Source organism: Bufo gargarizans, chromosome 1 (assembly GCF_014858855.1).
Source record: "Bufo gargarizans isolate SCDJY-AF-19 chromosome 1, ASM1485885v1, whole genome shotgun sequence".
Taxonomy (NCBI): Eukaryota; Metazoa; Chordata; class Amphibia; order Anura; family Bufonidae; genus Bufo; species Bufo gargarizans.
Genome location: NC_058080.1, coordinates 496,452,863 through 496,468,173, shown reverse-complemented (window position 1 = coordinate 496,468,173; position 15,311 = coordinate 496,452,863). Strand labels below are relative to the sequence as shown.

The following is a 15,311-nucleotide window of genomic DNA, read 5'->3' as shown; positions in this document are numbered from 1 at the left end:
CACATCTCTAGAACAACTGTTAAGAGGAGACTGTGGGAATCAGGCCTTCATGGTAGAATATCTGCTAGGAAACCACTGCTAAGGACAGGCAACAAGCAGAAGAGACTTGTTTGGGCTAAAGAACACAAGGAATGGACATTAGACCAGTGGAAATCTGTGCTTTGGTCTGATGAGTCCAAATTTGAGATCTTTGGTTCCAACCACTGTGTCTTTGTGCGATGCAGAAAAGGTGAACGGATGGACTCTACATGCCTGGTTCCCACCGTGAAGCATGGGGGAGGAGGTGTGATGGTGTGGGGGTGCTTTGCTGGTGACACTGTTGGGGATTTATTCAAAATTGAAGGCATACTGAACCAGCATGGCTACCACAGCATCTTGCAGCGGCATGCTATTCCATCTGGTTTGCGTTTAGTTGGGCCATCATTTATTTTTCAACAGGACAATGACCCCAAACACACCTCCAGGCTGTGTAAGGGCTATTTGACCATGAAGGAGAGTGATAGGGTGCTGCTCCAGATGACCTGGCCTCCACAGTCACCGGACCTGAACCCAATGGAGATGGTTTGGGGTAAGCTGGACCGCAGAGTGAAGGCAAAAGGGCCAACAAGTGCTAAGCATCTCTGGGAACTCCTTCAAGACTGTTGGAAGACCATTTCAGGTGACTACCTCTTGAAGCTCATCAAGAGAATGCCAAGAGTGTGCAAAGCAGTAATCAAAGCAAAAGGTGGCTACTTTGAAGAACCTAGAATATGACATATTTTCAGTTGTTTCACACTTTTTTGTTATGTATATAATTCCACATGTGTTAATTTATAGTTTTGATGCCTTCAGTGTGAATCTACAATTTTCATAGTCATGAAAATAAAGAAAACTCTTTGAATGAGAAGGTGTGTCCAAACTTTTGGTCTGTACTGTATATATATATATATATATATATATATTATATCTCTTATATATATGAAAATGAATTTCTATCTGTCTGTCTGTCTGTCTAGACGTTCTTTATGCGCGACCAAACGACTGGACCGATCTTCACCAAATTTGGCACACAGGTATATCTGGTCTCCAGGAACGTTTTAGTCTCAGCTCTCTAGGACGTATCGTTCATGAGATATTCCCAACTACCATAGACACAGTTTTACTCCAGGTTTCCATAACAACCCAGCCATACTTCTTTACTGCTTAAAGGGGCGGTCACTGTGAAAGTTACGGTTAAAGGGGTGGTAACTGTGAAAATCACGGTTAAAGGGGCGGTCACAGTGAAAGTCACGGTTAAAGGGCGGTCACAGTGAAAGTCACAGTTAAAGGGGCGGTCACAGTGAAAGTCACAGTTAAAGTGGCGGTCACGGTTAAAGGGGCGGTCACAGTGAAAGTCACAGTTAAAGGGCGGTCACAGTGAAAGTCACAGTTAAAGGGGCGGTCACAGTGAAAGTCACAGTTAAAGGGGCGGTCACAGTGAAAGTCACAGTTAAAGTGGCGGTCACAGTGACAGTCACAGTTAAAGGGGTGGTCACAGTTAAAGGGGCGGTCACAGTGAAAGTCACAGTTAAAGTGGCGGTCACAGTGACAGTCACAGTTAAAGGGGTGGTCACAGTTAAAGGAGCGGTCACAGTGAAAGTCACAGTTAAAGTAGCGGTCACAGTGACAGTCACAGTTAAAGGGGCGGTCACAGTTAAAAAGGCAGTCACAGTGAAAGTCACAGTTAAAGGGGCGGTTACAGTTAAAGGGGCGGTCACAGTGAAAGTCACAGTTAAAAGGGCGGTCACTGTGAAAGTTGCAGTTAAAGGGGCGGTCACAGTGAAAGTCACAGTTAAAAGGGCGGTCACTGTGAAAGTCACAGTTAAAGGGGCGGTCACAGTGAAAGTCACAGTTAAAGTGGCGGTCACAGTGAAACTTACAGTTAAAGGGGCGGTCACAGTTAAAAGGGCAGTTACAGTGAAAGTCACAGTTAAAGGGGCGGTCACTGTGAAAGTCACAGTTAAAGGGGCGGTCACAGTGAAAGTCACAGTTAGAGGGGCGGTCACAGTGAAAGTCACAGTTAAAGGGGCGGTCATCGCGAAAGTCACAGTTAAAGGGGCGGTCACAGTGAAAGTCACAGTTAAAGGGGCGGTCAGAGTGAAAGTCACAGTTAGAGGGGCAGTCACAGTGAAAGTCACAGTTAAAGGGGCAGTTAAAGTGAAAGTCACAGTTAAAGGGGCGGTCACTGTGAAAGTCACAGTTAAAGGGGCTGCTACTGTGAAAGTCACTGTTAAAGGGGCGTCACTGTTAAAGGGCGGTCACTGTGAAAGTCACCGTTAAAGGGGCGGTCACTGTGAAAGTCACAGTTAAAGGGGCAGTCACAGTGAAAGTCACAGTTAGAGGGGCGGTGTCACGGCTGAAGATGGGGAAAATCCTCAGCCGTGCGATGCCCGGATGATGCCCGGATGATGCTCCTAGCTGCATGGGCCGACCTTTAAGGTAGGAGGACCCATGCTCAGGAACCTCGGATCCCTAACTCACCCTCCGTCCGGTCCCTGGACTAGGAGTCAGGGTAAGACGACCTACTCCTCCTAGGCACGGAGGAGCAGGAGTCTCAATGGCCAAGCTGCTGGGAAAAAGAGAACACAAACAGACTTACGGGTATGGCAGGCGAACTTAGTAGTTCCACCAACCTGCCACAGCCTTGCTGACTGGATCCCTGTGCACACAGGAATCCAGAACCGTAAGCTGCACAAAATCACAAAGGAAGGTCCCAACAGAACATCACATAGAACATCACACACAACAAGACATAAACATAATGTGACAATATCTTTATGACCACAGGGGTGGCTCTCACTGGCAGGTAGAAAACACAGGAGGCTGCTCCAGCTAAGCATGGCTGAAGCAACCCTCAGACCTGTGCTAACAGTGAGGCTTTATAGGCCAAGAAGCCACACCCCACAGTCGGACACACCCAGTGACACACACACACTGGGAAGGGAGTTAACCCTTCCAGCACCAGGGAAGGGAAAACACAACTTAAAAGGGGAAGTGTCCAAAACACGAAACACACTGTGGCTGTTGCCGCAGGCAACGACATGGGTGGCACTCATGTCCTGGGAGTCAGCCCGAAGGCCGGGACACTGCCACCACATGTACACACAACGACCAAACGTTGCCACGGGCAACCACAGTGAGGGGAAGATGTAAGTGCACACCACACATAACACAGAGTGCACACAGACATACGAAAGTGCATACAAACTCGCACACAACTCAAAGGGAACCGCACACATAGCTGTTGTCCGCGGCAACCGCACTTGAGGCCAACAACATTATGCCTTCAGCTGCGGTTGACACTACAACCCAAACCGCGGGCAACTGTATGCGGCTCCCAAGGAGTCACGGCCATGAACATGGTCGTGACAGGCAGTCACAGTGAAAGTCACAGTTAAAGGGGCGGTCACAGTGAAAGTCACAGTTAAAGGAGCAGTCACTGTGAAAGTCAATTTTAAAGGGGCGGGCATTATGGAGGTCTCTGTTAACAGGGCGGGAACTGTGAAAGTCACTGTTAAAGGGGTGGTCAATGCTAAATTGGAAGGCACTGTTAAAGGGGCGGGCACTGTGAAGATCATTGTTAAAGGGGGCGGGCACTGTGGAGGTCAATGTTAAAGGGGCGGGTGCTGTAGAGGTCACTGTTATGGGGGAAACTGTCGATATCTTTTTACGACACTCACGGCAACATAAAATAAAATAGATGAAATATACCCATGCGAAGCCGGGTCCTTCTGCTAGCATATATATATAAATTAATTTCTGTTTGTCTGTCTGCACATATTTTATGCGAGACCGAACGACTGGACCGATCTTCACCAAATTTGGCACACAGGTACATCAGGTGTCCGGGAAGGTTTTAGACCGGGTCTCAGCTATCTAGGACATACCGTTCCTGAGATAGTTCCAAAAAAAATTTCAAGTCTTTCTCTTCAAATCCTAACTGCCATAAACACAGTTTTACTCCAGGTTTCCATAACTACCCAGCCATTTTTCTTTACTGCTTAAAGGGGCGGGCACAGTGGAGGTCACTGTTAAAGGGGTGGGCACTGTGGAGGTCACTGTTATTAAAGGGGCAGGTGCTATGAAGGTGCCTGTTAAAGGGGTGGGTACTATGAAAGTCACTGTTAAAGGGGCAGTCACTGCAAATGTCACTGTTAAAGGGGCAGTTACTGTAAAAATCACTGTTAAAGGGGCGGTCACTGTGAAAGTCACTGTTAAAGGGGCATTCACTGTGAAAGTCACTTTTAAATGGACGGGCACTGTGGAAGTCACTGTTAAAGGGGCAGGCACTGTGAAGGTCACTGTTAAAGGGGCAGGCACTGTTAAAGGGGCGGGTACTGTGAAGGTCATTGTTAAAGGGGCGGGCACTGTGAAGGTCATTGTTAAAGGGGCAGGCACTGTGGAGGTCAATGTTAAAGAGGCGGCCACTGTGGAGGTCAATGTTAAAGGGGCAGACACTGTGGAGGTCAATGTTAAAGGGGCAAGTACTGTAGAGGTCACTGTTATGGGGGAAACTGTCAATATCTTTTTACGACACATGGAAACATAAAATAAAATAAATGAAATATACCCATGCGAGTATATATATATATATATATATATATACATATATATTGCACTATATTTATATTTACATTACTGAATATGCTATTATGATGCGATATAATAATTATTAATTACTTTTTGTCCAAAGACATGAAATATGAGTGCTTTAGATCTATATATTTTATTGATAAGTCTGTAAATCAATCATCACTTACAATTTCAGGCTCTCTAGCAGTCACATTCCCAACTATGACTATACACACTTTCCATTGACATATGTGTGATCATGTTATTGGTGGAACCAAGGGTTCACAAACTTTACACTGATTATTGTTTTCTTAACCAGAAAAAAAAGAATAACACAGAGCGTAATGAGGTATACGTTATCTCATAGACGGTGTAGGACTTTTATATAATAAAGCACCATATGCAAATATGGCTCTTCCTGTGTTATGTCCTACAAGTTGAAAAGCCGACCTCCATCACTGGTTGTGAACCATTGGATTTTAGGGAGGTACACAACATGTTCCTGTTCTGGTGTGTGCTGTGTGTATCTTCACTGCATGGTAAGACAGAAACCAGTAAGACACATGGACCAGGTCATAGTCACAATTTGTCTTCCTACTGATTTGTGGTCATTTCTTATTCACAGGAGTCTTGTCACAGGTTCAGCTCGTTCAACCCTCCTCAGAAATCAGGAAACCTGGAGAAAGTGTGAAGATTTCCTGTAAGACTTCTGGATTCACATTAACAGACTACTATATGCACTGGATTCAACAGGTCCCTGGAAATGGATTGAAATGGATTGGAAGGATTGACCCTGAGGATGGGGGAACAAGCTATTCCTCATCATTTAAAGGAAGATTCACAATAACAACAGACAATTCCATTACTACAGCCTATCTACAGATAGACCGCCTGAGTATGGAAGATTCAGCCACATATTACTGTGCAAGAGACACAATGATAAAAAGAGGAGATCTGTCATACAAAAACATAGAAGCAATATCATCATCTAACTGCTTGGGGGCAGCAGATAATAACATTTAGTCTGTTATAGAATGAAATAAGAGAACATGTTGGTTGAACTCATTTTCTCACCATAGTCATCGATAGGATATCTATAGGATGCAGCAGACATGTCTAATGCACTTCCACTGTAAATAACAAAATTTATTTTTGCATTATAATCTGGATTATCTGCAGAAAGAATATATCCATTATAATATAGATATTTCATATAAAGCCATGTTACTGATGAAAATACATGAGAAAAAGTAAACACAAAGAAATGGCACAGGAGCTCCTTTACCAGCACAACAGAAAGTCGCTCTAAATTACTTCATCCAACTTGAGGTCCCGCTTCCTGGGATCTTTCCCACTGCTTGAGAAAGATCCCAGGAAGCGGATCGAAGTGTTGCGTGCCTGGTAAATAAAGCCGTTATTATTTTTAACGCCTTGGATGTGCCGTGGAATTTCTTCAGTCATAATGTCATGAGATATCCCTGGGATGTGCCATGATATTGTGTATGGATCCCTTTGCTTTACTCAGGTAAAGCCACAAGGCCAGGTGGACAGGAATGTCACCATGCAGGAACATGTGACAGCTCTATTCAAGTAAGTGTAGCTTTCATCAATAAGAAGACTTCAGCTCACCCGTTCTCCTGTTTAGATTACCAAACTCACTCCAGTGCACAAAACAGGAGCGCTGGGTCCCAGATTAAAGTAAATATTGTAGCAAAATATACTTTATTTCCTCATAGACGCACTAAAAAGATTAAAGGTTAAAATCCAGATAAATGTGTCTTTGTTGCCGCCTCCTGCACAGTGGGAATAATCACTGTATCAAGACAAACTGTGAAAGTGCTGCAGCCCATTAAAGGGGTTTACCAGGAGTTAAAGGGGGTATTACCATCTGGTACCTTTTGGGCATTTCGCTATGATATGCCACCAATGTCAGTAAGTGTGGGTCCCATTTCTGGGACCCACTCCCATCTCCAGAATGGGGGCCCTAGAGTAAAGGGAGAGTATGCACGAACGTGTGACCACCCTCCATACACTGCTATGGGAGTTCCAAAAACAGCCAGATTGATCAAGCAAGCAAGCGATGAAGACTCTGCTACATGGTGGTGGGAAGCACGTTAAGACACCATCATCACAGTTCAGTACTGACATAGCAAGAATCCTGCATCATACACTGGACACCTACAGACACATGTGCCAGAGTAAAGCCATAGGGAAGGGAATCCAGAGAGAGACATTGTCAGCTAGCAAACATCTGAGTGTCATCTGCTGCCACATTTCTAGCCACCATACTTCATTATATGGGGGAAGAATTTGTTCTTTGTACAAACTATTGCTGGATGTTCTGCTATTTGCCTTTTGCACTCAGTAAAGGAAGACATACTTTGTGCTATAATCTCTGTCTGGTTCTTTTCAATTGTCTCTTTTTTCACTACACTGAACCCCAGGGAGCGACAGCCTGAAGTAGGACACCATGCCACAGCATCTCATCAGGACCACTACCACTCCCATCCTCTGCACTAGCTCTTCAGGAGCTTGCTGAATTATCAGTCTGGTTCTGAATGGAATACATGAGTGGCAATGTACAGACTTCGTTATTCTAAGAATCAGTCCAACATTATACGAAGAGTATAAGACACACTCACAAATTCTTATTACAGGGAATATGCAGTATTCTACTAGAGTGGTGAAGGGATGTATGACTATTGGTAAAGACAATATTACACAATGAGGAATGCAGGACTTAAAAAAAAATCACATTACATTTGCATAAAATCATACATGAGATAGTAGAGTACTGGATAGGCCTCCTATTTATCACTGTGTACACAACTGACTGCAACAAGTGCCATACAAAAGGTAGAGGTGTAACTTAACCAACATGCACTTTCTATAATACCAGTGTCTTCTTATGCGGCACAAGGTCTCGCCACATATGCTACATAAAAAACATTTAGAGGAGATGATGGTCCAGATACCAGAGAAGTGACAATATAATACTTCAGCAGTTATAGTATACATGCACTACAACTACATCACTGGCTCCTATACAGCAGGTACACTATAGCGCTTCAGTAGTGCTAGCACGCATGTCCTGCAATTACATCAGCAGCGCATGCATGGTCACAGAAACAGGAAGCCAGAACTACGAGCCGTTATAACTCAGCATCTGTTTGAATAGTAAAAACCACAGCAATATAGGGAGAATACATTTGACTGAAACAAGAGGCGCTGCCTTATACTGTCTTAACTAAATACCATTGAATTCTAATATTTTCAACCAAAAAAAGCTAAATTCAACATAAATGTAATACTTATTATAAAATTATTATAATTGAAGTTCATTGTGATCCATTTGTACCCATGCTTATTCTGGCACGTTAATAATTACCCAGCCTACATATAAGTAAATTTACTCTTAGGCCAGAGTCAGATGAGCAAGTTCAATGCAAGAAAGATGCTGCGTGTGTAAGCGAGATTTCCCGTTCTGACCTCTGCTCCTTTCACAGGATCGCACAGCGTTATAATGATCTACAATACTGTGTGTCCCTGACAGACCTCAAATCTACTGAATTGTTCTGACATAATGCCGTCAGTATAATTTAGTAGATTCGAGGTCTGGCAAGGACACACCATATTATAAATCATTATAACGCCGTGCGATCCTGTGAAAGGAGCAGAGGTCAGAAAGGGAAATCACACTTACACACACACAATGTTTCTTGCATTGAACTTGCTCATCTAAGACTAGCCTTAATTATCCTACATGCAAGAATGTCTTCTAGTTTCCTGCAGTTATGTCTAAAGAAATATTTGCACGCTCTGTCCAAGGGAAGGGTCCGTTACTTCATGACAATTACCTGCTTGTCAGTGGAGGAAAGGGCAGCATTTACATTCAGAAATCCCCTGCACTGTTCAGGGATGAGCAATGGCTACTGCAATCACTCATCCTCATACAGATTCAATGTTTCAGGGCAGCAGATCCCTGTTTACACATCACAATCTGCTGCCCAAATACGATGATTTAGGTGTTCACAGAAACAATGATTTCTCCTCATGAACGAGTGTTTTGCTCATTCATTGGGTGATCTCTGACACCTTTAGGCCCCTTTTACACGGGTGTTGCGGGAAAATGTGCGGGTGCGCTACAGGAACACGCGCGATTTTTCTGCGCGAGTGCAAAACATTGCAATGCGTTTTGCACTCGCGTGAAAAAAATCGCGCATGTTTGGTACCCAAACCTGAACTTCTTCACAGAAGTTCGGGCTTGGGATCGGTGTTCTGTAGATTGTTTTATTTTCCCTTATAACATGGTTATAAGGGAAAATAATAGCATTCTGAATACAGAATGCATACCCAAATAGCGGTGGAGGGGTTAAAAAAAAATACTAAATTATTTAACTCACCTTAGTCCACTTGTTCGCGTAGCCCGGCATCTCCTTCTGTCTCCTTTGCTGAACAGGACCTGGGGTGAGCATTCATTACATGGTCATGAAGAGGACCTGTGATGACGTCACTCTGGTCATCACATGGTCCGTCACATGATCTTTTACCATGGTGATGGATCATGTGATGGAACATGTGATGACCGGAGTGACGTCATCACAGGTCCTGTTCATGTAATTAATGCTCACCCCAGGTCCTGTTCAGCAAAGGAGACAGAAGGAGATGCCGGGCTACGCGAACAAGTGGACTAAGGTGAGTTAAATCATTTTTTATTTTTTTTTAACCCCTCCAAACCGCTATTTTACTATGCATTCTGTATTCAGAATGCTATTATAACCATGTTATAAGGGAAAATAATAATGATCGGATCTCAATACTACGATTATAGTGATACAAAATACATAGTTTTTTTTAAAGGCTATGTATGCCTTCAGAAGCAATTTTAGTTTATAATTGCATTTTACTCATTTTTCGCTAAAAATCATATTTTCCATTGACTTTTATTAACAATAGAGACATTCTGTCACAAAGGGTTAACTGTTTTTCTAACTGTGCGACTGGTACTTTCACTTTCACTTTGTGCCGGTCATCTAATAAACCTTATCTCTAAACTACTAAAGGTCATAATCACTTATTAAAGCCACATTCATATCAGTAAGATAAGAACTGAACTATAATGAGTGTTTATAAGGTCTGACAGCAGAGATAAGGAGCCCATCAGCTCCCCAACTGACGGAAAAAACAGAAATTCCACAGGCTGCCACTACAAGATCTCAGCTATGTACAGTTGCAAGAAAAATTATGTGAACCCTTTGGAATGGTATGGATTTCTGCACAAATTGGTCATAACATGTGATCTGATCTTCATCTAAGTCACAACAATAGACAATCAAAGTCTGCTTAAACTAATAACACACAAATAATTAAATGTTACCATGTTTTTATTGAACACACCATGTAAATATTCACAGTACAGGTGGAAAAAGTATGTGAACCCCTAGACTAATGACATCTCCAAGAGCTAATTGGAGTGAGGTGTCAGCCAACTGGAGTCCAATCAATGAGATGAGATTGGAGGTGTTGGTTACAGCTGGTCTGCCCTATAAAAAACACACACCAGTTCTGGGTTTGCTTTTCACAAGAAGCATTGCCTGATGTGAATGATGCCTCGCACAAAAGAGCTATCAGATGGCCTACGATTAAGAATTGTTGACTTGCATAAAGCTGGAAAAGGTTATAAAAGTATCCCCAAAAGCCTTGCTGTTCATCAGTCCACGGTAAGACAAATTGTCTATAAATGGAGAAAGTTCAGCACTTCTGCTACTCTCCCTAGGAGTGGTTGTCCTGTAAAGATGACTGCAAGAGCACAGCGCAGACTGTTCAATGAGGTGAAGAAGAATCCTAAAGTGTCAGCTAAAGACTTACAAAAGTCTCTGGCATATGCTAACATCCCTGTTAGCGAGGCTACGATACGTAAAACACTAAACAAGAATGGATTTCATGGGAGGATACCACAGAGGAAGCCACTGCTGTCCCAAAAAAACATTGCTGCACGTTTACAGTTTGCACAAGAGCACCTGGATGTTCCACAGCAGTACTGGCAAAATATTCTGTGGACAGATGAAACCAAAGTTGAGTTGTTTGGAAGAAACACACAACACTATGTGTGGAGAAAAAGAGGCACAACAACACTAGAGGCGCAACATACCAACATCAAAACCTCATCCCAACTGTGAAGTATGGTGGTGGGGGCATCATGGTTTCGGGCTGCTTTGCTGCGTCAGGACCTGGATGGATTGGTATCATCAAAGGAAAATTTTTAGTTTTAGCAGACTGTGATTGTCTATTGTTGTGACTTAGATGAAGATCAGATCACATTTTATGACTAATTTGTGAAGAAATCCATATAATTCCAAAGGGTTCACATACTTTTTCTTGCAACTGTACACAAAAAAAAATTCATATTTTTAATAAACAGAATGTTACCCATAGTTCAAAATCAAGGCACAGTCAAACCTGGAGTTGCCACACCTCCAGGCGTGCATGTACAAACAGAATAAAGTGGTCTTATAAGGCATAAAATGCTCAATACACCAAATGCTGTTGCACATTTCTAACCGGGGGAGCAAATCCTGCACATGTGGTCCGATGCTAACAGCAATCCCCAGCAAAAATGTATACAATGGAGGATGCCCTCAGCGGACTACATGTGTGGATGTGATTGGCTATATAAAACAGAGATTTACAAAAAATAGTGCACTACAATGATAAATGCAATTGAAAAAAATATTTTTTGCTCAAAATAAATACAATGCAATCATTTAAAACATGATTTAAAGGTGTACATAGCCTTTAAGTCTTTCTTCTTTTGACAATAAAAACCCCTTCTTTAAAAAAGAAAATGTTTTTGCATTGCCGCATCCCAAGACCCATAACTTTGTATTTTTCTTTCTATGGAGTGGATTTTTGCAGGACAACTTTTCATTGATATTATTTTGGGGCAATTAACACTTTTTGACAGCTTTTTTTAATTTCTTTGTTGGCCAATAAACAAAAAAACATCAGTTCTGGCATTGTTTATTTATTTTACGGCATTCACTGTACAGGATAAATTACATGATAATTGTGTAGGGCAGGTTCTTATGGAGTTCATGATATAAAATATGTGCAGACAACTTTTAAAACTTTTATTAACCATTTACTAGTCCCACAAGGGGACTGTAATAGGAGAGCTTTTGATTGCTTCTATATTTCTGTAATTGCTGATGCATTATACTGTCTGTGCTATACTGACAATCACCATCAGGATGCGTCAGACAGGGGAAAACTGATGGGAAATACTGCAGGCAGGACTGGAGTATTCATTATTTCCCAGACTGCCATCCACAGACATTGGCAAGCCACAATTTCATTTGTGGGTTGCCGATGGGAGACAGAGCAAGTCCGCTCCCTCTGTAGCCGCTTATATGCAACGGTTTCTATTGACCACAGCATATATGGGGTTGAAAGGCCCAGATCAGAGTTTCTGCTGCTTGTGACCATGAGAGCAAGAGTCCCTGCTGTCCACTGTACAGGAGACCCATGCAGCACTTATTCTAGGCCTAGAATAAAGCCCAACAATGGCTGCCATAGAAACACGTATCAGCAGTCATAAAGGGGTTCAATTATTTATTTATTTTCACAAACCTTACATACTGCTTTTCTTAACCAGAAAAAAAATAGAAAACAGAGCGTAACGAGCCATACATTATCTTATATGTTGAAGGACTTACATAACGAAATACCATATGCAAATACTGCTCCTCCTGTCTTATGTCAGGTTGAAAAGCCGACCTCCATCACTGGTTGTGAACCATTGGATTTCAGGGAGGTACACAACATGTTCCTGTTCTGGTGTGTGCTGTGTGTATCGTCACTGCATGGTAAGACAGAAACCAGTAACACACATGGACCAGGTCATAGTCACAATTTGTCTTCCTACTGATTTGTGGTCATTTCTCATTCACAGGAGTCTTGTCACAGGTTCAGCTCGTTCAACCCTCCTCAGAAATCAGGAAACCTGGAGAAAGTGTGAAGATTTCCTGTAAGACTTCTGGATTCACATTCACATCCTACTATATGAACTGGATTCAACAGGTCCCTGGAAATGGATTGAAGTGGATTGGAGGGATTGACCCTGCGGATGGGGAAACAAGCTATTCCTCATCATTTGAAGGAAGATTCACAATGACAACAGACAATTCCATTACTACAGCCTATCTACAGATAGACCGCCTGAGTATGGAAGATTCAGCCACATATTACTGTGCAAGACACACAATGATAAAAAGAGGAGATCTGTCATACAAAAACATAGAAGCAATATAATCATCTAACTGCTTGGGGGCAGCAGATAATAACATTTAGTCTGTTATAGAATGAAATAAGAGAACATGTTGGTTGAACTCATTTTCTCACCATAGTCATCGATAGGATATCTATAGGATGCAGCAGACATGTCTAATGCACTTCCACTGTAAATAACATAATCTATTTCTGCATTATAATCTGGATTATTTACAGAAAGAATATATCCATTATAATATAGATATTTCATAGTGCCAATATAAAGCCATGTTACTGATGAAAATACATGAGAAAAAGTAAAAGACAATGGGGGTCATTCATCAATAATGGTGTAGTTTGCGCCAAAAAATTACTAAAGTTACGAATCAAAAGTGATTTGTTTCACCTCATATATCAAAAGGTGCACACCACTTGTAAAGTGGGACTTTTTAAAATGTCAACTTGATTATCACCCTATTTCTCTTGATTTGTGACATTTTAACACCAACAGCACTAAAATGTGACTTTTTTAAACCAAAATGTGCCATTTCAGCCACTCCCCTGCCAGACTACACTTGAGACTTTTAAAACATAAATGCGACTTTTGAAGCATATTTGCGACATTTCCAGGGGTAAATTGCGACTTTTCTTTCACACTTGGTACGTTTTTGTTTTGTTTTTGTTGTATGTAAGTTTACTGACAAAACCCTGTTTAGCTCATTTTATTAGATAATATAATTGCATCCTGTTTTAAACACTTACCTGTCACTTGTTTCCACCACTAGTTGGTTTCACTTTTCATAAATGCGACTTTTCGACAAAAAAATTGCATCTTTATTCCAGAAATGCTAATTTTTACACAAACCACCACCACATAAGCTGCCTTAACTGTCTGCAACAATTTGAGCCATTTCTTCCCATAAGAGGTTGATAAATGAGGCGTAATCTATACCGGTTTGATAGCCCCACCCACTTTGACATTTATAACTCATTTCTGGCGTGATGTTTCTTTATGGTGAAAATTATCGAGAAAACAGTTGATATATTTGGTGCAAATCAAAACAAAATTCTTTTTGGTGCATTTTATGCCGTAATTCCGGTGCAACATGCTTAGTGAATCTCCTCCAATGAAATGGCATAGCAGCTCATTTACCAACACCACAGAAAGTTGCACTAAATTACTTCATCTTTTGGGGATTTAGGAGGAATATTCACATCTCATAATGTTATGACATATCCCTGGGATTTGCCGTCGAGTTGGGTGGGAGGTCTATTGATTCCAAAGAATGACGAATACTTTGGCTTTACTCAGGTAACAACACTTAGGCCAGTTGGACAGGAATGTCTGTGCAGGAACTTGTGACAGCTCTATTCAAGCAAGTGTAGCTCTAGGGCTCTTGCACATGAACATGTGCCAGCTGTGACCGTATTGCGGTCTGCAAACAGCACTTGAATGGGTCCGCAATCCAGAAGATACAGAGTTGAATAGGTCTGCATCCACCAGCGCAGGCCAAGCAGATGGTGCCCATGCATTGGGGACCACAATTTACAGTCCACAATGCATGGCATAGGTGGCACACTTCGAGTGCATAAGACCTTAATCAGGAAGTCAGGAAGTTTAGCTCACCCATCCTCCTGTTTAGATAACTAAAGTCCTTCCAGTGCACAAAAAAGCAGCGCTGGATCTCAGGTTAACGTAAATCTTGTAGTAAAATAAACTTTATTTTGGCATTGACACAATAAAAAGATTAAAGATTAAAATCCAGACAAATGTGGCTTTTTTTGCAGCCTCCTACACAGTGGGAAGCATCACTGTATCAAGTGCTGCAGCCCATTAAAGAAGTTTTCCAGGAGTAAAAAGGGTTTTCCCGTCTTGTTCCTTTTAGGCATTTTGCTATGATATGCCATCAATGGGATCAAATCCACAGGCGTAGTTTGTGCTGTTAGACAGATAGGCGCACCACAAGGTAATACCGTAAAAAACAGGTAAGTATTGATTCCAGAATAATACTCACCTTGCAAAGTTGTGCTACCTGTAGGCACAACTCTAGATAAAGCTCATCAAGATGTAAACTGGAACCCAAATGGCGGTTGGTCTGCAACCACGGATGAAGGTCTTCCTATCAGAGATGCCAGAAGTCCCCAGGAAGATGCAAACTTTCCAAAAATAAGAATCTCCTACGGCGCAAGGAAACCAACCACGGTCCAAATAGTTGAAGGTTGAGGTCTTTATTGCAGAAAGACCTCAACCTTCAACTATTTGGACCGTGGTTAGTTTCCTTGTGCCGAAGGAGAATCTGGTTTTTGGAATGCTATCAATGGGGACTCACTCCCATCTTTAGAATGGGACCTCTGAACAAAAGGGAGAGTATCCTCGAATTGTGTGACCACCCTCCATACACTGCTATGGCAGTTCTGAAAATAGCCAGATTGGTCAAGCAAGCAAGCCAAGA

At 42.1% G+C, this 15,311-nt stretch overlaps 2 gene segments (V, D, J or C); both read left to right on the top strand.

Moving 5' to 3' along the window:
* The first annotated feature begins 5,062 nt into the window (after positions 1–5,062).
* Positions 5,063–5,628, top strand: LOC122923650. The segment is given in 2 exon segments: positions 5,063–5,129; positions 5,216–5,628. Coding segments are annotated over 2 exon segments (441 nt in total).
* Positions 5,629–12,216: 6,588 nt separating this feature from the next.
* Positions 12,217–12,900, top strand: LOC122928082. The segment is given in 2 exon segments: positions 12,217–12,455; positions 12,542–12,900. Coding segments are annotated over 2 exon segments (525 nt in total).
* Positions 12,901–15,311: the final 2,411 nt, after the last annotated feature.